The sequence below is a fragment of the Marmota marmota genome, unplaced genomic scaffold, assembly GCF_001458135.2.
Source record: "Marmota marmota marmota unplaced genomic scaffold, marMar, whole genome shotgun sequence".
In the NCBI taxonomy this organism is placed as follows: domain Eukaryota; kingdom Metazoa; phylum Chordata; class Mammalia; order Rodentia; family Sciuridae; genus Marmota; species Marmota marmota.
Window position 1 is genome coordinate 45,443,832 of NW_026000005.1, and position 26,390 is coordinate 45,470,221.

At 45.9% G+C, this 26,390-nt stretch overlaps 1 protein-coding gene across 2 annotated transcripts in view; it reads left to right on the forward strand.

The window, feature by feature from the left end:
• Fbxo36 (F-box protein 36) overlaps nucleotides 1-15,229 on the forward strand; it is a 71,963-nt gene extending 56,734 nt beyond the window's left edge. For both annotated transcript variants that reach the window (XM_015481498.2, XM_048808699.1), the window contains exons 3-4: nucleotides 4,440-4,612; nucleotides 13,949-15,229. In XM_015481498.2, the coding sequence (XP_015336984.1) occupies nucleotides 4,440-4,612; nucleotides 13,949-14,140 (365 nt within the window). In that variant the 3' untranslated portion in view covers nucleotides 14,141-15,229. The remainder of the gene's footprint in view (nucleotides 1-4,439; nucleotides 4,613-13,948) is intronic.
• The last annotated feature ends 11,161 nt before the right edge of the window (nucleotides 15,230-26,390 follow it).

A 26,390-nucleotide genomic window follows, 5' to 3' on the forward strand; every position in this document is an offset into this window, starting at 1 on the left:
AAAAAAAAAAAAAAAAAAAAGAGTGGCGATGTCACAGAAGAACAGATGTCTCCGGAGAAGGGTCCGAGGAGTTCCCAGTAAAGAGGGGGATCTCAACTCAGGAACAGTGGGGTTCTTGGCATATATAACAGAAAAAAAATTTCAGCACAAGCCAGACAAAGGCATAGACAAGGTTTATTTAGCAAGGTAGATACACATTCAAGGGAGAATGTAGGCTGCCTTGAGAGTGAGAAGCAGCCCTCCCTTGGGCTGGGGTCCAACATTTATAGAAGGGCTGTATCCCAGGGCCCCTGCTGGAGTGGACCCAGGGTGGAGATGCACAATTTCCCGGCCAGTTTCCCCGGCCCTTGCATATTTCTCTCATTTTTTACAAGGGCATGGGCCAAGGGTGTGTTGCTCAAGATTTACTGCTATGCTTTCTACATCTCAATGGCTTGTGAGTGTTGCCTTTGAGATTCAGTGTTCCTCTCGTTTTCCTAAATCCCTATCTCAGCGTGATGGAAGAACCACAGGGACCAGTAGTTTCTCCTCTCTGCTGTTGCCCAGGGAGGGCTGTGAGGAAAAGGCTGATGCAGGACAGGTTAAATCTGTGGTCTAGACTTGAGTTTGGTGCCAATGAGATCAAAGGATACAGACTTCACTGTGTTAAACTATGAGTGTTCCTAGAAGATTCTGATTTTAGGGCAGGGACAGCAATTTTATAAAATGGGAAAAATTTCTTGCTTTACTCCTTTTAGTTGTGCTTTTCCAATAGTAGAAGGTTGTAACTCACAGTTAGCAGTGTAGACACGAGGCTCTACATGGGTCTTGCTTTTGCAGTGCCACATCTTGTCTTGGGCACATAAATGGCACATAAATAAATTACCTATTACTGTGGTGATAAGATGTGAACTAACCCTCCTTAAGTGGTAGGAATTCCAAGAATTCTGCTAAGTGAGCCATAGCACTCAGCCCCTCTACTTTCTTGACCAAGAGTCAATGGCAGTCGAGTGCTAGTAGCTAAATTCGGGTCCTGGTCACAACCTGGCTGCAGCACATGGCCATCTGGACTCACAAAAACCAATCAGATTCCCTGCAACTGCTGGGACACCTTCTTGGTCCTGGGGTTCCCTTCCTCTTTCCAGCTGTGGCAGAGGCACCCTGAATCTGTGTCTGGGAGAACAGAGGGTCCCCACTGGGTGAGTCACTCCGACCTACACTGCAGGAGGAACTTCCTTGTCCTTCCAATTTGAGCTTTTTCAATCCAGTTCCATTCGGTGAAACCCAATGGACAGCCTCCCGACAGCGAGGTCTACAGGCAGCTCATGGACTTTTCTGCCTTTTGGAGGGGGAGGTACTGGGGAATGAACCCAGAGGGGCTTTACCACTGAGTCACACTCCCAGTTCTTCTTATTTTTTTATTTTGAGACAGAGTCTCACTAAGTTGCTGAGGCTGTCCTCCAACTTGCTATCCTTCTGCCTCAGCCTCCTTGCTGGCATTACAGGCCTGTGCCATGGCTCCGACTACTTTTCTGCCTATTAGGTCCCCTGGGCTTCTGAAACCTCACTGATCTGGGATTTGCAGCATTTTGCTTCTGGCACTGCCGCAGGGCAAGATGGTGTTGGACTTCGTGTCTGGGTTTGATGTGGGAAGACGCATGTTTGTTGCCTAGTACTGGTGTAAGTCAGTTCTCCTCTTTTTCTTGCTGGGATCTTTTTGTTCTCCCTTCCCTCTCGTACTCCTGAAGAAGACATGGGTAATACCAGCATAATTTCTGCTGACAGCTCCTTAGGAAAAAAATTAGAAAAATGGTCTGATTCCTGTTTTGCCCCCATGGTTAGAAAGATAATGCTTTATTGCTTCAATGCTGCTTGACCACTGTGTGTATTGGGGTCTGAGGGAAGGTGGCCAACAAATGGCTCTTTAAATGATTCTGTTGTTACAGAGCGTGGGTCTGCCCAGAGCTGCGGCGCCATGGCTGTCCTTGCCCACCTCGGTTCTTGCAATCATCCCAGAAAGATTTCATGTTGCTCAGATTTGGAGTAAGCAGGCTTGAGTTTATATTAGAGGGGATGGAGAAAGGGAAAAGGGGACACTCTCAAGGGAGAGTGGTGGGTCTTCTTAGAAGGAAGGAAGGCATGCCTCCCCTTCTTTCCAGTGTTTGCGGAGTCCCAGGGAAGCTTCCACAGACCCCTGCCCACCTCCTACAGGTCCACCTCTTGACTTTTGACTGACAGCAGGATGACATTAGACTTTGAAGTTTCCACTGCCATGACAACTCTAGGTCACTTTGGCCCATGCTGACTGGTTCTAATTGTTCTTATAGATTTTATGGTTAGGGGCAATTATCTGGTCTGTGTAAGGGTCACAGAAGTCTACCTGCTTCAGGGTATTTTGGGCCTGCATTTCTCCTGCAGATAACAGGTTGTTTCCTGAGGAATGGAACATGTCCTATCAACTTAATCCAAGCAAGGCTTCAGGTAAATTGCTTTTTTGAAAAAAGAAAAAGAAGAAACATGTGAGGGTTGGCACAGGGAGCTCAGTTTATAGAATTATCCCCTTAACCTTGTATTCTCATTGCTCCTATGTGTCTGCTCCCCCACAATGCCATCATCCAGAAGGCTGGCGGCAAGGCAGATGAATTCCCTGTATCTGAGCGTTTCTAAACCTTCATGAGGAAGAGAAAAGGGGAATTCAGTGCTCATGGTATGAAGGAAGGACAGGAAGCAGAATGAACCCCCAAGTTGGGATCTGAATATAATGAGGTGATGCCATCTTTGCCATTACCACTACCACCCCCCTCTTCAAAAAAAATTATACTTCGACTTCCTAATAAGCTCAGTTCCACCTCAGTCTGAACCTGGGCCAGAGCCAGGAATGATCTCTTGCAAGACCCAACAGGGAACCCAATTTGGCTAGTTCCTGTAAGGGGAGCAGGGCAATTCCTCTGATGCAATGCCTGATAACCAGTTGCATCCTTAGGAGTTCATGGGCCATTTTCCATCTCAGACTTAATAATTTTGAAAAATAACTTCCCTTCTTTCAAGGGCCACCCACAGAGGATGATGGGCTGTTTGTTGCCCACTTGCTTCACAACACCCAACCTGGGCAGGTGTGCAGGCTGTAATGAATAGTCTCCTAACCACGGGGGAAAGGCCACTGGTGACTTACAAGGCTCAGGAGGAAGTGGGTCGTCTCCATCAGGAAAATCTGGCAGAGATGCAGGAACCAAATACGGCCATCCCTCGTGTAGACCCTGGCTGGAACCCAAATCACGGGCACTTTCCTGGGCCGGGGCATTATTGGAGATGCAGACTGGCAAGTTCCAAGGAGGCAGATCATTATTAAGACAGGGGGATTTCAGGACAAAATTATGGAGAATACCATACCTAAATGTTATGATATCAGGTAACACGGAAGGGAATATGGAACAAGAAAGTAAAGCTTGCCTCCTGACCAAAGAGAACTAGAGAAGTTTTTGACCAAGTTCATTTGTTCCATACCTTATTGCCCCCATCATGCTCCCATCCAGCAGAAAGTAGCTGAACAATTCAAAGTCCCTATTCACTCTCATCACGTAAGATTATGCAATGAAATAAATTGACAATGGAGATCTGTAACAGAGGAAAAAAAGTGTTTTTTTGTTCTGTTTTTTAACTTCTTTTATTGGTGCTTTAACGTTCCATTTTCTATTAGCGCAGGTTGTACCTCACAGCTTGCTCTGTAGTGTCACATCTTGTCTTTGAGTTTGCTTGCACATAACAAGGTGCCGATTAAAGTAGTGATAAGATTTAAACTAACCCTTGTTGATTAAGTTGTAGGAATTTAAGAACACCCAAGGGGCGCCCTCTGTTTTTTTGACCAGGAGTAACCCTTTGCTAATTTTAGTCCCAAGTTCTCCATCCAGAGGATGTTTGCGCCTGCATAAGACAGGCCCACCTCTCCATGTGATGACATGCAGGAAGAATGGTGCTTTTAAGTATCTGCAGGGGGGAGGCAGATGGGCTCTGTGCCCACGGCCTCTGGCTCTTGGTCTTCTAGTTTCCACTAAAGACTGTTCCCCACCCTGCACCTTGTCTGTCAAGTCTTTGGCAATCCAGCCCAAGTAGCCACATCTGGGTCCAGCAACAATTAGGAAGAATTGCCTCAAGAAATTTAAGCCATGCGCCTGAGGTTGTAGCTCAGTGGGAAAGTGCTTGCCTAGCTCGCTTAAGATCTTGGGATCCATCCCCAGCTTTGCAAAAAACAACAAAAACAAACAAACAAACAAAAAACCAAACAAAACCCCTCTTAAGTCATTAGTCCCAAAGGCTGCTTGGGGAAAGTAGGAATGACAGCAGTCTAGCAACCCACTCCCAAGGGAAGAAATGCCCCAAAGCTAGTGTCTTACTGATTATTATAGTTTTAAGGTGATTGCACATAATAACCATGTTGGTTTATTGGTTTCTTTGACTTACAGTTCAAATTGCCTTAATATTTGGTGCAAGGATATTAGACTATGTCTTCAATATGTGTGAAGGTAAATTTGATTTCCTCAGACGGCTCTCAGATGATTTGCTCCTGTATATCATTTCTTATCTGGATCTTGAAGACATTGCCAGGCTTTCTCAAACATCACGCAGATTTGCAAAGGTAACATTATTTTGTATTTACGTAGAATTTTCCCTGCATTCTCCTGATACTTTTTTCTTTGATAGAGCTTCGGATTCAACACCAGGGACTCACACCTATAGGAAAGTGCACTTCCACTGAGCTCAGCCCCAGCCCTTCTATTTGCATTTATTTCAACAATGATTTGTTGAGTGCTGACTCTGTGATGGAACTTGTCCCAGGCACACAAGCAGCAGATGATGAAGCACTATTTCTGCTCTTGAGGGAACTTAAAGTCTAATAGGAGATGTTCATGCAGATACAGGCCATTACAACATAGGGTGACAGAATACGAAGTGATGTCCTCTTCTGGCTTCATTGAAGTGGGTTACTTTATCTGGATTTTGATTGGAAATAGGAGTTTGACAGGTGGTCAGGTTGACTGGGGACATTCCAAGGCAAGGAAGAGCTCAGGCAGAGATGTGGTGGCTTAGCAGAAAAATGCGAGGCGTGACAGCCCCACATCCGCTCCTGTTCCCTGAGTCACAGCCTTTGCTGATTTACCTGTCTCCCAGTAGGTGTGTTCTGCATGGCCACTGAGTGCCCCTTGTGCCCTTCCCCCAGGCTGCCCAGAGGGACCCCTGCTACTTTGAAACCTTACACAGAGTGTACTCACACTAGAACAGAACACAGTTGGTGCCACTTTCAGCCAGAGTCAGGACAAGATCTTTGGTTCTGTGGCTTCATCTGTTCCTTCAGTTCTAGACCCTCTCCCCACAGCCACACTCACTTTTCATTAAACCCCTTCTTGGCCTAAGTTAATCAGAATCGGAGACTGTTGCTTGTATTGGAAGAAACTTAATGAGCTGGGTGTTTAGCTGTGAAGCATGAGGGTAGTGTCCGTTTTCAAAAGAACATACAACGTTTTCCAAGATGATTCAGACCATAATCTTGCCTAAAATTCAACATTTTTTCACAGTTCAATTTCTTGATTATTAAAATTCTTTTAAAATTATATAATCTGTATTAGTTACAATACATAATTTCTTTGTTTGTTTGTTTGTTTGTGGGGCTGGGATTGAACCCAGAGCCTTGTCATTGGAGGCAAGCAGTCTACCAACTGAGCTATATCCCCAGCCCCTTACATAATTTCTTTAGAGTATAGAAATATATATATATATATATATATATGCATGTATATATATTTTAACTTGATCTACCCCCTAAAAATAGAGGGCCAGAAACAAGTATTAAGAGTAATCATTGGGCTGGGGTTGTGGCTTAGTGATAGAGCACTGGCCTAGCACGTGCGAGGCCCTGGGTCGATCCTCAGCACCACATAAAAATAAATAAAATATTGTATCCAACTACAACTAAAAAATAAATATTAAAAAAAGATTCTTTAACAAAAAGAGTAATCATAATTGTGTGTGTGTGTGTGTGTGTGTGATACTGGGGGTTGAATCAAGGGGCACTCTACCACTGAGCTGTGTCCCCATCCCTTTTTATATTTTTATTTTGAGACAGGTTCTCACTAAGTTGCCCAGGCTGGCTTGAATTTGCCACCTCCCTGCCTTAGCCTCTCAAGTTGCTAGGATTACAGGTGTGCACAGTGCCCACCTTTTCTTTTTCCCATTAAGAAAAAGTTCATTAAAGTTGAGACGTTACACTTGCTGCTGGTAAGAAGCTGCTTAAAATTAGAGACTCTTAAGTAATAATAAAATACGCTGGTGGGGGTCTGCTAAAAGATTCTGCCAGGCCTGGGTTTGCTCCTGGAAGTGGAGGGAGTGGGGGAAAGAGCCAGCCCCTGCAGGTCTACTGTCATTTATCCCTCACTGGAGCTGCCGGCTCCCCTCCAAGTTCAACTCACTTCCCCTCTCACTCTCTCCTTCACGCTCTGCCATTATTCTAGCCTCGTCTTGGAAACATCCTCCGTAATTCTACTTTACAGTCAGGCTTCGGGTGTCCTTGCAGAGCAGAATTATCAGGAGACAGCCCGGGCTCAGGGCTGCGGCATTTTTCTTTCTGTGTGATATGAACCCTTGTGTTTCTGTTGTCAAGCTGAGTTTTATCTGGGTTCCATTTTCCTGCTGTGTCCCTTCATTTATCAATTATTTTCACTTAGCTACTTATATTAATGAAAAAAAATTATTACCAAATTGTGTAAGACGTTTCCTCTGCTCTCAGGGAGGGGGGGGGCTCTTGTATTCAAGGTCAGCCCTCCGGCCTAGCTCCAGGGCCCAACCCGGACTTCACTTATCTCCTGTCTCTTCTGTTTGTTGTTCAGCTCCTTCAGGGGCTTCTCCAGTGTCACATCTTACACAACCATTTGTTGCAAGTAAGCAACAATACCATTAGTTAAAGTACACATTATTTGGATTTTATCAGTTTTTCTCCTAATGTGTTTTCACTGTTTCAGAATCCAACCTTGCATTTAAACTCACATTATTTATTTATGTTTTTTAAAAATATTTTTTTAGTTATCCATGGGCACAATATCTTTATTTTGTTTATTTATTTTTATTTGGTGCTGAGGATCAAACCCAGGGTCTCACACATTCGAGGCGAGTGCTCTACCCCTGAGCCACAACCCCAGCCCCATTTATTTATTTATGTTTTTGAGACAGGGTCTTGCTAAGTTGCTTACAGCCTCACTAAGTTGTTGAGGCTGGTTTTGAACTCGTGATTCTCCTGCCTCAGCCTCCCAAGTAGTGGGATACAGTCATTTATCACCACATCCAGCTTTTTAGTTTGAATTTTTAACTCTTTTTTTTTTGTGTGTGTGTTGGGGGGGGCGGGTACTAGGGATTGAACTCAGGGACACTCAACCACTGGACTACCTCTGAAGCCCTATTTTATTTTATTTTATTTTTTTAATATTTATTTTTTAGTTTTTGGCAGACACAACATATTTGTTTGTATGTGGTGCTAAGGATCGAACCTGGGCCGCACGCATGCCAGGTGAGCGCGTTACCGCTTGAGCCACATCCCCAGCCCCTGAAGCCCTATTTAGAGACAGAGTCTCAATGAGTGCCTAGTGCCTCCTTTTTGCTGAGGCTGGCTTTGAACTCCTGACCCTCCTGCCTCAGCCTCCTGAGCTGCTGGGATTAAAGGAGTAGGTTACCCCATGGGTTTTTAACTCTTACTTTATTTTTTTTTCCCTCTCTGTACATTAATTTTCTCAAATCAGCCTCATCCTTCAGAAGACTATAGTAGGACTAAGTTTCCACCCTCTTAGTACCTCACATTTCCACAAGCCATATCCAGACATTTCTATCATGTAGCGTTGCTCCCTTCTCTAGGAATGTCCTCCTGGAAAATCCACTCTGACCTCCCAAATGGCCCTCAAGTGATATTTGTACTAACATGCCCCAGCTCAAGGGTGAGATGGTATCACTGAAATCTGTACATTCCTCTAGCAGAGTGCCTAGCCCAGAGTTAGCTCCCAGGATGTGGTCCCGAATGCTTACAGAGAGGGGCAGCTGTATCCATTCTGTTTATATTTTGAAAAAGAAAATTGATTTGCATTACAGTGGTCAGATCAGAAATGTTTGAAAATTATACATCCTTGTATGTAGAACAAACGGTCATTCTTTCCATTTCTAACTCTCATTCCTTATTCTCTACCATATGACCAATGGTCTGTATGTCCTTCTGTATATACATAAGCATGTGTGTGAGATATTTGAATATAGAAAGTTTCCAAGACCAAACCCGACTCCATAGTGAAGAATTACCTGGGAAGTGTAAAGTCACGCTCAAGACCTGAATTGTGTGGGGTCCTTGGGGTGTAACCAGGGTGTAACCCCTGGTTCTTGAGAGTCATGGTGCCAGCCCACAGGGGAGGAGGGAAGTATCCACTTGTCATACTCACTGCCACAGCAATCAGAATCATCAACTGCCTGCCCTTTCTCTGATTCCATATTAATTAAGCCCCATGGGTGCGTCCATGGATGAGCGCCTGAAGACCTAGTAGGTCTGATGGCTATACTTTTCAGTGAAAAATTCTCTGAGAGCTTGGCTAACACCAGTTTGCCCTGAAAGGGGAGTCCAGTGTCTTGGTACATCGGAAAGGCAGAGTTCCATGCCTGTCTGACTGAGACCCAGCAAGTTGGACAAGATGTGTGGGCACACGCCTGGTAGCCTGGTGTCTGGCCCCGGGGGGGGTGGGGGGGTTGGGGGAGGCGGGGGGGGACGGGGCAGGGGGCAGCAGGCCTTTTTCTGCAATCTCTAACAGAGCTGACCTGCAGAAAGCTCTGGTGTAGCTCACAGGGAAAGAACAGTCATAGTGGGGGTATAATTATAACCATCTTGCTTGTGGCTCAGGAATCACTGTGACACTCAGGGAGGAAGAAATGTCTCCCTGATACTTTTTTGCTGTGAAAAGACAGATTTTTCCTTGTGTCCAGCAACTCCCTGTGAACATGATTCCCAAGTCTGGCCCAGCAGGGGCAGCACCTAGGAAATAGGTGTAAATATCGGTGCTATGTCTAAACCTAATCTGGGAGGTTTATGCAATCCCATTCTAAGGGCTCAGCCCAAGAATTTGACTGGAATTCTTGAAGATAAGATTTGATTTTTGTTTGTTTTTGTAATGGAGGGATATGCTACCACTGAGCTACATCCTCAGTCCTTTTTGTTTATTTTTTGAGACAAGGTTTCACTAAGTTGCTGAGGCTGACCTTGAATTTGCCTCAGGCTCTTGAGTTGCTGGGATTACTGGCATGCATGCACCAAAGTGCCCAGTTTACCAATTGATTTTTGAATTGTATAGATAAAATATCTCTGCTGGGGATGTGACCCAGTGCTAGCTGGGTTCAGTTCCCTGCATTCCCATCCCCAAAGAAAATGTCTCAAGACTAAATAAAAGGCTAGAATCTCATGGGCTGTTGTTCTTGTCTTCACCGAGCACAGCACTGTGGTGTATTTAAATCAGCCTTAGAAGCCAGGTCCTATGATGCACGCTGGTAATCCCAGCTCCTTGGGGAGGCTGTAGCAAGAGGGACAAAAGTTCAAGGCCAGCCTGGGCGACTTAGTGAGACCCTGTCTCAAAATAAGAAATAAAAAGAGCTGGGGGAAAAATTCAATGGTAGAACACCCCTGGGATCAATTCTCAGTACCCCCCCCCCCCAAAAAAAAAAAGAAAGAAAGAAAAATCATTCATTTATTCAATCAATCAATTAATCAGCTCTAGGTCAGAGAGCTAAGTTCTTTTCTTAGCTCCTCCCCACCATAAGCTTTGGATAGCACTCTTTGCTCTCTCAACCGGTTTCCCCATTTGAAGGAGAGTTTGAACAAGAGGTTTTTTATAAACCCTAGGATTCCTTTCAATAGTTCATGGATGTCAACTTCATGCACCACCACCAGGGGGCAGTAGGCCCACGATTGTGTGTTTAGGAGCAAAGTGACCAGAGCCACAGGCTGGGTACCTGCTTTTTAAGCCCTGCAAACTGCCAGATAAGAGATCTCCAGAGTTTGGGAGTCTTTGTTGAAGGCATTTTACAGACATATTTATAAAACCAAATATATTTCAGTCTTAAATCTGATGAGCCATAAATGAAGTTACTCTAGTGGCAAATTTAACTGTTTTGAAATTCTTTCCTTTGACCCCAGACCTTGTTGTTTTCTCCCGTAATCTCTATTATGCAAGACACACTGATTCCTGAAATGTATTGTGCTAGTAATGGCTAGATCATCTATATTTGTGGTGGAGTTGGAGTTTAGATCTTTGAAAGGCAGTGTAGGCCATCCGTTTTGTGTTTTTTTTTTTTTTTTTTTTTTTGATATTGAGACATTTCCTAAGAGTTTTCACCTATTTATGTTTAGATTACGTAATCTGAGTGGAGAAATTCAACCTTGAAGGACTGTTGAAGGTGAGATAAGATAATGAATGGCCCGCCTGACCTAAAAATGTTATGGGGACTGTAAATATATGATTTGATGTCACTGTTTAACGATAACCTTCATCATGTGGATGTACTAGCTCTTGCAGAAAGTATCTGAAGCAATTATGCTCTACGACACTCTTCACTCTGACTGTAATTCATTCTTTCCCCTTATCGGAGTACTTTTAGAGTGCATGGAGTATAAAAGGATGCTGGCTGCTCTCTGTTGAAAGTGGGAGTAATGGTGTAGGAAGTGGAGATAACACTTGTAGGTTCTTCCTCTTCAGGAAGAAGCCGAGATGAGTGGGCACACAGCATGGCCAGGTGCTGGTTGGTGTGGGTGAGACGCAGGCAGTTTTGGGGTTGGGGGTTGCATAGAGAGGTGGGAGGGGCCGGCTAGGCCCCCTTATAGAAGATAATCTCTAGGATTCACGTGGTGTTGCAGTTTGGAAGGACAGGCAGAGATGGCAACAGGCAGAGCAGGGAAGAAGCAGGCACAGAGTTCAGCTCCCATGAATAGGTGGTATGTAGTGTGTGTGTGTGTGTGTGGGGGGGCAATTGCAGGCTTCCATCCCAGAGTCTAGGACAGTTTGGCTTACCATAGGGGCATTGAGGCCTCCCACCCAGCATGGCCTCTGCAGTGTTTGGGGCCTGTGCCTGAGCTGCAGTGCACGCCTGTAGGTGAGACGGGAGGCCCTTGCTCTCTTCCCCTCCACGGGCTTGGGCTAGTAGCTCAGTGGAACATCTGGGATGGGCGGTGCCTTATGACAGTATGGGTGAGTCCAGTTCTCTTCAGTCTGGTCTCTATGAGCTACAGGGATAGGACATTCTAGAACTCTCTGAAACAAGGGTCAAAATTGTAATTGATACAAGACTTTGAATTTACCTTACTTTTTTTTTTTTTTTTTTTAGGATTTGGGCTCTTTAGTTCTATTCTATCTTTAGATCTATTCCATCATCAGCACATTGCATTGTAATTCTTTCACTGTGAATCTATTTTCTTCAGTATTCTCTTGGCATCCCACATGGCTAACAAATACAGGTTCTAAAGGATTGTCTTTGATGGAAGGAGGACAGACAGATGATTTGGTACTTCACACTTTCAAATTCATCTACATGATGAATTGGACAAAAGAAGGTATATTTCCTGGTCTTAAATTCTGTGAACATAAGTAAATCAGTCACATTAGTCATTGTCCACCAATATGTGGCTCACTGACATACCTGTATTTGTATTTGAGTTCTAATTTTCCATCCTGTGAATTGCTGGCTGTTCCTGACCTCCCAGACTCCAAGTCATAGCAACTGAAGGCTGAATTTCCACCTGGATGCCAATGGCCTTCGGGGCCTTTCTTTCTAGTGTCTTCTGAGAAATGGGTCTGGTAGCATGCTGTTCTCTCTCCCCTTCCTGCTCATTGATGGTATATATTCCAGGGGCTTTACATATGTTATCAATAATCCCCTCAGCAGTAAAAGTTTATTATCGTTTCTGTGTAATCACAGTAACTCCTGTTTATGGAATAGCTACTGTGTACTAGGCTCTGAAAGTACATAAGCTGATGTAATTCTCATAGCAGCTCTGTGGGATGTGTAGGGGTTCTCTTGTCCTGATTTTTAGAGGAGGAAATAGGAGCTTAGTTGAAGTTCACAGGTATGAAGCAATGGAGCCCGGTATGGAGCCTGGGCAGTCTCACTCCAAGGCTGATTGGTTGTTTTGTTTTATTTTGTTTTTTCCCAGTACTGGAAAGTGAACCCAGGACCTTACACATGTGGGACAGGTGCTGCATCACTAAGCTACATCCTCAGCCCTGCTGATGTTCTTAAATCACTAGATTCTGCTATTTAGATGGCCGAATGGAGGATCAGTATGGAGCCAGACGCAGAGAAATTTAATACATTCAGGATTACTTTATTAAGTGGCAGGGCCGGAATTCAAATATGTTTGCTAGTTAACTTGTCTGTGTTGGTACCTTGAGAATATAGGGGAAAGTTCAGTCTTCTAAGAGGGAGTTAAACCCGGGAAGGTAGCCAGGCATGGTGGTGCACAGCTGTAATCACAACTACTTGGAATGCTGAGGCAGGAGAATCACAAGTTCAAGACCAGTATCAGCAATTTAATAAGACCCTGTCTCAAAATAAATAAATAAATAGATAGATAGAAAGGGCTGGGGATGTAGCTCAGTGGTAAATCACCCCTGCATTCTATCCTCAGTTCAATGGAAACAAAAAAGCATGGGGATATATTCGTTGCCTCGTAGACAAGGACTGCACCTTTGATAACTGTGCAAGTGTTATCTTCCTTGGGCCCGTGGAAGCTTCCATGAACAGGGGCGTGGAAATGCAGTCCTCACCCCTCCTTCTGCTCTTCCAGCAAGGTTCCTCTAAGGAGTTCTCTGTCCTTGCTCTTCTGCTGTTCTTCTACCTTGAACTCTGTAGCTAGATGTTCATCCCCACTGTGCCAATGAACTTACGCCTGTCAAAGTTGCTGTGGTACATCATCTTGCAAAGCACACAGTCAGGTCTTCAGTGTTTGTTTGTTCCCAGTGCTGGGAGTCAGACTCAGGGCCTGAGAGTGCTGGGGTGCTCAATGCCGAGCCATCCCAGCTCCCAGCAGTCAGTTCTCAGTTCCCCTCTTGATTGACTTTTCAGTAGCATTTGACATTTTGATAACTTTCCAGATCTTCTTTTTTTCTCAGTTTTCCTTGTTGAGGACTTTGCCACTTCCTGGGTGCTTCACGTGGAATGTCGTGGAAAACTTCCTTAGACCACCTTCTCTATCTTCAGGCACACAGAGAGGATGGCACCTGATCCAGGGCTTTAAATACCATTGCCACTGAGCACCCTCAGCCATGTCCAGTCCACGCTGGACTCCTTCCTTACTGTGAATCTAACTGCATGCTCAGTAACCCCACTTAGATACATTACAGACATTTTGAATTTAACAGGTCAAAACCAGACCAGATCTCTTGATTTCCCTACACACTTACCTATTTACACCACGTCGACCTCTCTCACAGCCCTATTTTTCCCAGTCATTGACGTCACTAATTTTGCTCAAGCCAAAAAACTCATCCTGAATTCTCTATCCTGGTACAAACGATTTAATTCATTAGCAAGTCTCTGTGTGTGTGTGTGTTGGGTGGTACTGGGGATTGAATGCAGAGGCACTTAAGCAGTGAGCCACATCGCCAGCCCCCCCCCCTTTTTTTTTTGAGACAGTCTCACTAAGTTACTTAGGGCCTCACTAAGTTGCTGAGGCTGGTCTTGAACTTGGCCATCCTCCTGCCTCAGCTTCCCAAGTTGCTGGGAATACTGCACCTAGCAAGAGGCGGTCTCTTGAGGTGGAACTTGTGCCTGACACACCTTCCTGCACATGAAGCCATTGGTGGTGTTTCCTAGGCAGCAGGGGTTTGATGATGACCATGTGGGTGAGTGAATGACTTTCCTTAGCCGGTGTGTGCTGTGACCCACCTCTGGCTCTTTCCACCCGCAGCTGTGCACATCTGATATTCTGTGGGAGCAGATAGTGCAATCCTCCTGTGACACCATCACTTCCGACATGAGGGCCCTGGCAGAGGACATAGGCTGGAGACACATGTTCTTCACCAACAAGCTCCAGCTGCAGCGGCAGCTCCGCAAGAGGAAACAAATGCACGAGAGCCTCGAAGAGAATCAGCTATTTTAGAGACACCTTTGGCTGCCGGCAGGAAACTCTGAGGCACCTCTGTGCTTCTCTTCAGGGTCCAAATCTTAAGAACAATGTTCCACTGATCCCAGAGTCTTTCGAAAAGAATAGAGGATTTGTACACAAATGCAGAACTTGGCCACCCAGTGCCCTGCTAGAACCACCATCCCTGTTACACTGAGGGCCAAGTTGTGGCCCTAGAACAAGGAGATCAAGATAAGGAGCTTCGCAGGTCACTGTCTTCCCAACCCTGACGGTGCTCAGAACAGACACTTGTGCTGTACATCAACAAACAATAAACGATCATCAGCAAGTTTTATTATATCTATTGTATATAGAATTTGAATGGGTGACTGGACTCTTGAATTTTTTCCTGGTGTTGTGTCATCTGAGTTGTCACTGGGTCAGAGATCCTAGAGAGGTCCTGAAAAGGAAGTGGTTGTCACTGGGACAGGGGTCTTACAGAGGTCCTGAAAGGGAAGTGGACCTCAACTCAGCCTGTGAGGGTCCCCTATGTCAAATCAGAAAGGAACTTAAGGGATGGGTCACAGTGAGGGGCAAACTGGTTTTATTAAGAGAATGCAAGGTGTGCACGTTCTAGGGGTTGGTAGGGCGCGGGCACTGGCGAGGAACTGCTAGTCCCCTGAGCGACAGGTGTATACGTGTAAGATCTATGGTACACAGACGTCATCGGAGAGGCCTCCCTTGTGTGCGTCCCTTGACATGCTAAATCAAAATCTCTGGGTTGTTTTTTTCTGTTTTTGATGAAAAATCTGTATTCATTTCCTCACCTGGGGGTTTCATTGTTGTGCTTTGCGAATTTTAACAGGATGACATTTGTGTGGCATTGAAGGTTCTATGGAGAGTGTGACATGGGGATGAAGTCATCAGATCTTAAAAATAGAAACCACAGGAAAGCCTATTTGTTGAGCAAAGCCCTCTCAGTCCTGTTTTTTGTTTTTTTTAGGTCTAAGTCAGGAGAGAAGTTATTTATGAACACAGATAAGGTCTGATAATTGATTTATGAACCAAGTATATGGAATTGAAATTTAAATCTGGGGTTTTAAATCACATAAAAGTGGACTTAAATGATGGCTACTGTCACTTCATCCCATGTCTCCCTAGCTGTCCCCCTGCCTCCTATCCTACCTCAGCCCACGGTTGAGTAGGTGGCTGAGTGTCCCCACTGAGAATTCAGGGCCAGGAGCTGGGGGAGGCGCTCTAGGTAAGTGCCTTCTCAATTTCGTTCCACTGGGTTTGTATTCTGTCCCCATCCCGTGGGCCAGGGTGGCAGGCTCCATCCTCCCACATAGACACCCCTGATCCCGCGCTGAGTCGCGGCTGGGGAAGTCAAGATGCTCTGCTTCAGACGTCAGGCGTTCACTTCTGGGACTTCCTGGGGTTTAATAAGCCAGGCACTTCTCAGAAGGGATGTAGATAGCCACCACTTGATGACAGAACTTTTTCCTTTTCTCTTTCTTTGTTGGTTTCCATCCTGTTAACATGGCCCAGGGGTGAAAACAATACAGTTTGGGGATAGAAAGTCATACTTCACTGAGAAGGGCATTTCAGCTTTCTCCCCTGCACCTCCGCTTCTGTACCCAGGGAACACGGAAAGGAAAGCGAGGAGCTGGAGACAGAGACCAGGCAGAGATCACACGAGAGTTTATTTGTCAGCTCTCCCGCTCCCTTGCTTTCCTTTCATTGGCACCGAAACCCAGGATCAGGTTCCCTGGTGTGCCTGCTCCCCTCTTTGAGGGTCACTGGGCATCCCCTGGCCCTGATCCAAATTCCATTGTGGGACCAGGCCCTCCATTCTGCCGAACACCCTCTCTGCACCCACCACAGGACATTCCAGCTAAGACGCCTGTCTCTGGATGACCTAAACGACCTGGGAAGTGACCGTTGATTGTCTGGCACACCCCAGGGTTACCATGTGGTTGGGGACATCCCCAGCCACAGTTTCACAGCTATGGCTGGTCCCTACTGTCAACTGGGTCTGTAGGTGGTCTTTTATTCGGGTACTGGGTTTTGAGAAAAACCATTGACGGTGATTGGGAGTTGTTCCTGGTGAGACCTCTCGGCCTTGGGTTAATCCCTACTGCTTCTGCCCCCATGTCGTCCCAGCCGGGCACTCAGGTGTGCCTCTATAGGTTTTGCCCCCAGCAGTGGTAATGACCCCCTGACATAACCGTCCTCTTGACTGGGTGATACTAGAAATTGGGAGATGCCCCACCTCTCCTCCTGTATCTCACCATGGGTGACTCCTCATCCATTCCCTCCCATAGTCCTCTAGGCTGCCTCCTGGCTAACTAGGGTCTCTCTCTCCCACCCCAGACCTACCCCCCCCCAAAAAAAAAAACTTATCCATTTGTGCAATCAGACCTGGGCTCAATATCCTTTGGACTCTAAATGGCTGCTTAACGGCACCCCAGATCCCAATATTATCAGGGATCTTTTCAACTATTGTGAGCGTTTGGGAAAATGGAAAGAGATATCATGTGTCCAGGCCTTCTTCTCACTATGTCCTAAGCTCTCTCTGTAACTCTTGCTCGCCCACACAAGTCCTCTCAGCTCTTGCCTCCCCTATGCCTGCTTCCAAAAGGACAGAAGATCCTACCCAGGACTTCTCCTCCTTCAACCCAGTGGATGAGCCCCCACCATATCACAATTCTTTTTCTGATGAAGCCACCACAGCAACTGTCCCCTGGGCTCCTCCACCCTTCTCTCCTCCTGCCACACACTCATGGGCTGCCACTGCCCAACCCACATCTCTGTCTTCTACGTGAGGGGGGCTGGCGTAGATGGTGTAGTCTGGGTTCATGTGCCTTTGTCTTTGTCAGATCCTCACAGATAGAAAAGCGGCTTGGGCCCTATACTTCAAGCCCCACCACATATATCAAAGAGTTTCAGTATCTGACCCAATCACATGACTTGACCTTCCATGAGGTCCATGTGATCTTGTCTAACACCCTCCTGACTCTTCCACCTCTTCTCCTCTCACCCATTCATGCATTGAAACTCTGGAGGAGCATCTTCCACATCCCTCCCACATACAGGAAGGCCCCTGGCTGCAGGCAACATGCACATGGTTCACAGATGGCTCCTCCTTCCTTCAGGAAGGAGTCGTGTGGCAGGGTATGCTACAGTCTCTCTCACCCAGGTTGTGGAAGCGGCTCCCCTCCCCAAAATACATCCAATCAGCAGGCTGAACTTGTAGCCCTCATCAGAGCCTTCACTTTGGCAAAGGGAGTCAATGTCTACACGACGCAATGTCTACACTGACTCTAAATACGCTTTCCACATACTTCTCTCCCACTCTGCTATTTGGAAGGAGCGGGATTCCTTGCCACCAAGGGAACTTCAATTACTAATGTCCCCTTTATCTCCAATCTCCTTCAGGCCTCAAAGCTTCCCACTGCCATTGGAACTGAAGGATGGCAGCTAAGTAACCCCTTTCTGCAGTGGGCACTTCCTTTCCTGACCTCTCTCCTTGTCATAGGCCTTTGGCTAAAGCTTGCCCCCTGGGTCATTAGATATATTCAAACCAGATTCAAAGGATCTCTAACCAAACCGTGAGCCAACTTCTGTTGCAGGACTTCCAACCCCTCACCAACATTGGGCCGTATGGAGCCAGCATCGCCCAGTACCTCCTGACCCTCACCACTGCCTCAATGACACCCTGAGCCCCTGACAAGGGTCCAGACTCAGCCCCTTCCCAGCAGGAAGAAGCTATAGAAGATTGATCTACACCCCTGTCCCTTAAGGGGCCCAATAACAAACAAAAAAGGAGGGAATGTAAGGTCCTTACTTAGCATCTGGATGGCCATCCTAAGTGACAGCTGCCATTTTAAGAAAAATTTCGCTTTCCTGTCCAAGGGCGTTTCTGAGAAAGGCTCTCCACTCCCTCATACCAACCCCACCCTTAACCCCACATTAGGGCCCACCCAAGTCTGATCCCTGAGCTTGCCCCATAAAAGTCCCCAACCCCAAGCCTGTTTTGCCTCTCTCCGTCTATGGAGAGATGGCCTTCAGTTGTCAGCAAATAAACTCTTGTGTGTATCTCTGCCTGGTCTCCGTCTTTCTTTTCTCTCTCACCTCTCTCCCGGTTCCTCGCTTTCCTTTCAAACACCCCCACGACTCTTGGACCAGAGGAGCTTCCCAGGATGCACTGGGTCTTCTGGATGGTACAGAAGCAGTGGGCTCTGGCCCTTCTCCCCACCTGAGTCTTCTGGAATGTTCTGATTTGCAGGGCTCCATGACAATCTCCCCCCACTCCCAGAGGAGATCTTGTTATGCTGCCCAGATTAGTCACAAATTCCTGGGCTAAAGCCATCGTCCCCTCCCACCTCAGCCTCTCAAGTACATGGGACTACAGATCTGTGCCACCATGCCTGGCTCAGATTTAAAAACAAAGAAACAAAAAAATCCAAAACAAACAACAACAAAACCAAACTATGTTAACATAAAACTGGATTTACACGTGTGCACACAAATGCTTGCACACACACCCAGGGCCTCCTACAGCCCTCAAAACAGACTTTAACCCTCGTCCACACCTCTCAAAACTCAGTCACCTTGTGCCCAGATGCCAATTTGAGATCCTCTATTCAGGCCTCTGAGCTTCTTGCTGATGGAGGTCCACCAGTCCTAGGTTTCCAATGGCATCCATGAAATCTCATAGTCTGCTTCCTGACAGATGATGCCTCAGTCCAAGCACAGAGCAGTTTTCTTGGTTGACACCCAGCCTCATTCCCATCTCGGAGAGTCTGCTGGCTGGTGCAGGGAGGCTGGTGGCAGCCTGCAGAGCCACGAGGTCGCACGTTTTGCGTGGCTCCTGCCGTCTGGTCTCTCCCTAGGCTTTCACATGGCTCATGGCAGGGTGTTACAGGTGTACCGAGAGAAGGCACACGTGACCACAATCTGGTATGTCATTGTAAATATATAAATATCTAATTAAATATATAAAATATGTAATATAAATACATCATTAAATATACAATATTAATTAAATTGAATACAATTATATAAATATAATTAAATTAAATATAACTAATTAAATTTAATTAAATATAATTAAATATGATTATATAAATATATAATAAATATGATTAATTAAATATATAAAAATATATAATTAAATATATAATTATATATGGTTACACATATAATCATATATACTTAAATATATAATTAAATATATATATAATAGACACATAAATATATAATTACAACTCATTTGTAGCATTAATGAAAAATGTCAGCAGCTTAAGTTTCTTGTATAGTGTTTTATCAACTAACTGGGATTCTGAAAGCTTATGGATGTGCATCATAACATCAACATCAGTCAATAGGAACACAAATATGGCCCTTTGAAGACATGTGTTGTAATATTACGGTATATTTTTGTTATATATAATGTTATATTTGTAATTATTTCACATTACATGTAACATACTATATAAAAATATAAAATAGATGCTAAAGTTAAATGATAAGAGTTAACATAGTGACTATTGTTTCATAATAGTTAAAATAATATAGGTTACTATTTCAATTATTATTTGACTTAATGATATGCGTACCTTACTAATTGATTAGAATTAGTTTTGCCAGCATATGGATAGTATGGTCTTCAGCCTAACATCCTGCGTCAGCAGCATCCTAGTGCTGGATGCTGTGCCTTTTCTCCCCCAAGGCCTTCCCTCTGAGTCTCGCCTGCAAACCCATCCATCAGTTGTAGGCAGCAATGGTCTTGACCTGGCTCTGTTAACAGCTTTCACGTAGATGAATAAACCTGCTTATAGGTGACATCGCACTTCAGAGTGAAATGCTGCAGCATTTTATAATCTTTCCCTTTCTCATCTTTTCAGTCAAATGTGTTTCTTCTCTGTTATCTTTTGCCATTGTAATTATAAAAATAAAATGCTGATATTTTCTGATGATTTATATTGTTAGTTTTATAAGAATTTGTCTACTTAGTTCTATTTATTGTATTGCTGGGGATCGAACCCTGGGGCTCTTGCTTGCTAGGCAAGTACTCTACCACTGAGCTACATCCCTAGATCAACAGTTTATTAACAGAGCAAATGTGCATATTCAATCTATAAACTGAAAAATATATTTTACATAATGTCAACGTCTACCATGTTTTTCAGACTGGCATAGTACATGCATTACATCTCAGTAATATAGAACCCAAAAGGGTTTTTTTTTTTGTTGTTGTTGTTTTGTTTTGTTTACTGTGTAGGCCCAAGAATTTAGGCTGAGATGATCATTCAGGGAAGGGGTGGTAACGGAGGAGAATGCAGTGCAATAGGTGTCATTTGCCATTGTTTTGTGAGCTTCATGTACATGATGGCCATAGGTCCTCATTTCTTTCTCCAGGATGGCTCATAAGATGCTAAAGAATAATATAAGCAATCCTTCTGAAAACATGAGCTCCATTGCTGGGAGTTTGAGTATAACAGCTTTTATATCCAGTTAAGACATTAGACTGTGAAAGATGATCCAAACTTTTTGATTGAACCCAGGGCCTCACCTGAGCTGTGCAAGTGCTCTGCCACTGAGCCATATCCCCACTCCACCCCCACTTCCCTGTTTTTTTTGTTGTTTTTTTTTTCCTGAGAGGGAGACTCTCACCATGTTGCCCAGGCTGGCTTTGGACCCCTGGGCTCAAGCAGTCCTCCTGCCTCAGCCTCCCAAGTAGCTGAGATGACAGGAGACCATCCTGTGCCTGGCTCAAGCTCTTCAATACTGAATAGTTGGTTTCAAGCTGAAATGAATGTCCTTAGGCTTTACAAAGCATTACATGAACTAAGTGTCACCAGGCCATAGATCAATTGTACCTGCAGTTAAAACCACAACAGTATTAAGTCATGTTACAAAGTAAAACAGGCACCTTAGCTTCACATTTATTTTCCTTTGAAATGCAATCATCTGCACACTGGGGCAGCAATAATTTGCCCTTGCTACTTGGAAGCCTCAGTGTGGGCAGCTATGGAAGACTCCCTGTTTCCTGCTTATCATGTTCTCTCAAATACAGTTTTTCACTCAAGAAAATTATTTTCAATTGGGGAATCTGTTCTGCCATTCAAAAAGTTTTGGAGCCATAGATCCATCCATGGTCACAGACTGTGTTGGGATAAACCTTAGAAATGATAATAACACTTTCCATGCATTGTTTATTCTGGGAATAGCTGGTTTAACTCTTAAATTAGTCCTGAAAGTCAAATAATATTGTTATCTCATTTTTCTCAACAGTTTACACACTTTGGCATGGTTATAATCTGACCAGCCCCATATCTTATAAATAAAGTTTTCTTGGAATGCAATATGTGTACCACCTTCACACTGGTAGCAGAGTTAGGCAGTCATGATGTAAGACCATATAGCCTATAAGTGTTCTCAGAGAGGACAAGTTCATTTTCCCAAAGTTTCATAAAACTGCAGTCCCAATATTAACCCATTAAAAATCTATGTTCTTAACCACACATGTATATACCACCTCTTCTGCCAGAGCCAACGCCACATTTGGCCAACGGAACTCGGAAGCTGACGGGATCAGGTCTCATTTGAAATTACAAGTGGGAGGGCCTAGAGCATGGCCATGCGAGACCATTCTGGTTGGTTGCCCAGAGAATGTTCCGAGCCTTTGTTTGTTTGTATTGTTTGTGGTGCTGGGAATTGAACTCAGAGCTCCTGCATGATGCTAGGCAAGTGCTCTACCACTGACCTACACTCCCAATCCCCTCCAAGTTTTTGATAAACTAAATTATTGCCTGTTTCTCTATACAGTGTCTTAAGTTTTATCTTAAAAAACAGGAGTAAACTCTTCACCCCTCACACACTGTTCTGGGGAACCACTCGATGGAGTGAAGGAGTTGGCTGTGGCTCACTGGCACTTTCCACACTTGGCCCTCTCTTCTTCTTGCCAGGACCACTGGACACCTGCTCCTCCCCAAGACCATCACCTCTCTGACATCACCCTTCTTTCTTTTTTTTTTTTTTTAATTTTTTTATTGTTGGTTGTTCAAAACATTACATAGTTCTTGATATATCATATTTCACACTTTGATTCAAGCGGGTTATGAACTCCCATTTTTACCCCGCATACAGATTGCAGAATTACATCAGTTACACATCCATTGATTTACATATTGCCATACTAGTGTCTGTTGTATTCTGCTGCCTTTCCTATCCTCTACNCCTGAGGAGCACAGGCGAGTTTGGGAGCAAGCTAGAGATTGTGCTGATGAGGTACATCAGACCTCCCCTGCCCATCCTATTGGCACTGAAGCAGCCCCTGATCGGGAGCCCAACTGGGATTATAATTCGCTTGGAGGAGTAACTAGTAGAAAGAAATTCATTACTTGCCTCATGGCAGGACTTAGAAAGGCAGCCCATAAGGCTATCAATTATGAAAAACTCCAGGAAATCATCCAAGATAAGAATGAAAACCCTTCAACATTTTTAGACCGCCTGACCAAGGCTTTATGACAATATACTGGACCCTGAGACTCCAGATGGGAGACAACGGCTAATGACATACCTTTTCTCCCAGAGTTTCCCTGACATTAAGGCCAAACTAAGGTGCCTCAAGAGGGGTCCCCAACTCCCTAAGCTGAGGTTCTGGGAGTGGCCTTTAAGGTGTATAATGGGAGAGACAAGAAGATCTGGAAGCAGAAATATCAGATGCTGGCTCAAGCCATCTGTCTAGCCTCAGCATCTGTCCCTGGTTCCACTGCCCCACGGTAGGGTCACTCAGGACTGCCCGGACCCTGTTTTAAATGTGGTCAGATGAGTCACTAAGCTTGGACATGTCCCAAGCCTTGAAAGCCTCCGGGCCCTTGTTCTGAAAGCCATCAGGAGGGACACTGGACCATTGACTGTCCCTGGTCCCTTAGCAGCCCCCAGCCATCCAGCCCTTCTGGTTCCCCTTTCCGACTCTTAGGACTGACCGCTGAGGACTAAGGAGGCCCGGGTCCCCACCACCCGACCACTACCATCACTCCGCCGGAAACCAGGAAACTCTGTGTATTTCAGGTGGGCCTGTCTCCTCCCTCCTAGACACCGGGCTACATATTCAGCCCTCAAGGAGTTCTGGGGACCTACTGCCAACCCTTACAGACACCTAGCCTTGTTTGCACTTTTGGATCTCTAATTTTAACCCACTCCTTTTTGGTCATTCCACAGTGTCCTGTTCCCCTTACGGGAAGGGACATCCTCACAAAGTTGGGGGCTGTGCTCTCCTTCTCCCCTCACATTCGCTTCCATCCAGACCCGCCTGATGCTCCTCTGATCCTCACCCTGACCTTAGGACCATCCCCTATTCCGTCTGCCAGCGCTTCCCATTACCCCTTCCAAGGTGGACCCTACTGTCTGGGATGTTCCAAGTCCTTCTATCACCTCACACCACGAGCCCATTCACTCCATTTCAGAACCCCCTCCATTTTCTGCCCAGTCACAACACCCGCTCTCCCTCCTTGGTGCTGCTGTCCCTCTCCTTTTGCAGAGCAGCCTCGTCAGGCTCCTGACAATAAACCTGTTTCTTACCCCAGGTGTGTGTGTGTGTGTGTGATTGGTCCTGCGCCACTTTTCTCCCATTGGTGCCTGCTGGGAGCCATTAGCCAAGTAGGTATGACAATTTCCTTGCCAGCGTACCCCATGTTGCAGTGACATTGAATGTAGGTGACCTTGTTCAAGGACCAAGGCGGATTAGGGCGTTCCCGGTTTAGGTTCCAGGTTTAAGGTTTAAGATTATTCCTGCTGGGAAGAGGGCGTATCCTGCTGCCGGAGTTCCCCTTGAGTTCTCAGGGGATTCAGACAGTATATTTTGGAGATAGAAGCCCAGTGGAGGTGGATTTGGGCAGAGAACGTGGATTTCCCAAGAACGTGATTGTAGACGGCTGGTGTGAGTTCGGGAATAAAGAGTTGCTGTTTGAATCTACAAGCTGTGTGGTGGCTCGTGATTGTGTGCCCAGCCAGACTGCGGCATTTGTGCCCAGTCAGACTGTGGCAGGTGCCAGTGACTCGATCATGTTCTCCTATCAGCTTTGCTCTCCCCTCCAGGGATGTGAGCTGCTTTGGGATCCTGAAGGCCCAGGACAATGACCACACACCTTCTTCCATTCACCTAGCACTCTTCTTCTTCATCCACACTCTGGCCTCATTTGGGTAAGTGACTTCGCCCTTCCCCTCTCCTCCTTCTCACCAGTCTATCCCTAGAGACAAGCCTCCTCTCTAGAACTTAGATCTTGGCCCAGCACCAAGATTTTCGCCTATCCCTCCCTCCTGGTGAGTTTACTCCACTTGCCATGGGGAACTCCCAATGCCCTTCCCTTGGTGAGTTCACTCTCGGGTCTTGGTTCTCAGCTCCTCAGCAGAGCTCATGAAAGCCCTGGCCAGGCAACCAAGACTCTCTACAGGCAAAGCCCAGGACTAGGGAAGTAGCAGGTGATTCCCTTCTCTCAGTCCCGACTCCAACCCGCCTTGGGGAACGCCCAAATCCCTTCTGACTCACCTCTCAGCTGCTTCCTCACCCCCTTAGCCCCACTCTGTTTGGCTCCTGATCTAAAGGCATGTATTGCCAATTCAACCTTCCAATCTTCATAACTTTTGCGAGCACTCAGGAAAATGGAAGGAAATCCCTATGTGTACTACTTGCCACTAAAGCTCTGGATTCCTCCAGAGACCCTACCTCTAGACAAACAAGGGACCCAGAACCCTCCTACTTTGTAAAGCCCTGGGCAGCAATCTCCCTGGCCAAGGCCACACTGAAGCTGACATTGAAATACAAAGGACAGACTCAGCAGGCTTGATAAGAGGCCTAAGGGGAAAAAAGTGTCAATTTAACTTTTCTCTGGCTACAACTGGCAGAAGAATGGCTTCTTCTTCCTCTCTCTATCTCCCTGATCTCACACTCCCATTTCACCTTTACATGGCTAAAAAGCAGGGATTTGCTCTAGGGGTCCTTGGACACATGCTGGGGCCAACCTTTGCCCGTGTGGCTTATCTACCAAAGGTCTTGAGCCTACTCTTCGGGGATGGCCCCTTGCTTCTCTACTCATTAGCAAGTTAAAGAAATTCACTTTTGGGGCCCCACTCACCATCCTGGCTCCCCATCACCTTAAGGAACTCCTCACCTACAAGGGCTTACCTTCCTTACCCCCCTGTTGCCTTTTATCTCTACAGGTGTCCCTGGTGGAATATCCCAGTCTTACCTTCCACACGTGCTCACCTTTAAACCCTGCTACTCTCCTCCCTGCTCCTCAGGACTCTTCCACCTCTTCTCCTCTCACCCATTCATGCATTGAAACTCTGGAGGAGCATCTTCCACATCCCTCCCACATACAGGAAGGCCCCTGGCTGCAGGCAACATGCACATGGTTCACAGATGGCTCCTCCTTCCTTCAGGAAGGAGTCGTGTGGCAGGGTATGCTACAGTCTCTCTCACCCAGGTTGTGGAAGCGGCTCCCCTCCCCAAAATACATCCAATCAGCAGGCTGAACTTGTAGCCCTCATCAGAGCCTTCACTTTGGCAAAGGGAGTCAATGTCTACACGACGCAATGTCTACACTGACTCTAAATACGCTTTCCACATACTTCTCTCCCACTCTGCTATTTGGAAGGAGCGGGATTCCTTGCCACCAAGGGAACTTCAATTACTAATGTCCCCTTTATCTCCAATCTCCTTCAGGCCTCAAAGCTTCCCACTGCCATTGGAACTGAAGGATGGCAGCTAAGTAACCCCTTTCTGCAGTGGGCACTTCCTTTCCTGACCTCTCTCCTTGTCATAGGCCTTTGGCTAAAGCTTGCCCCCTGGGTCATTAGATATATTCAAACCAGATTCAAAGGATCTCTAACCAAACCGTGAGCCAACTTCTGTTGCAGGACTTCCAACCCCTCACCAACATTGGGCCGTATGGAGCCAGCATCGCCCAGTACCTCCTGACCCTCACCACTGCCTCAATGACACCCTGAGCCCCTGACAAGGGTCCAGACTCAGCCCCTTCCCAGCAGGAAGAAGCTACAGAAGATTGATCTACACCCCTGTCCCTTAAGGGGCCCAATAACAAACAAAAAAGGAGGGAATGTAAGGTCCTTACTTAGCATCTGGATGGCCATCCTAAGTGACAGCTGCCATTTTAAGAAAAATTTCGCTTTCCTGTCCAAGGGCGTTTCTGAGAAAGGCTCTCCACTCCCTCATACCAACCCCACCCTTAACCCCACATTAGGGCCCACCCAAGTC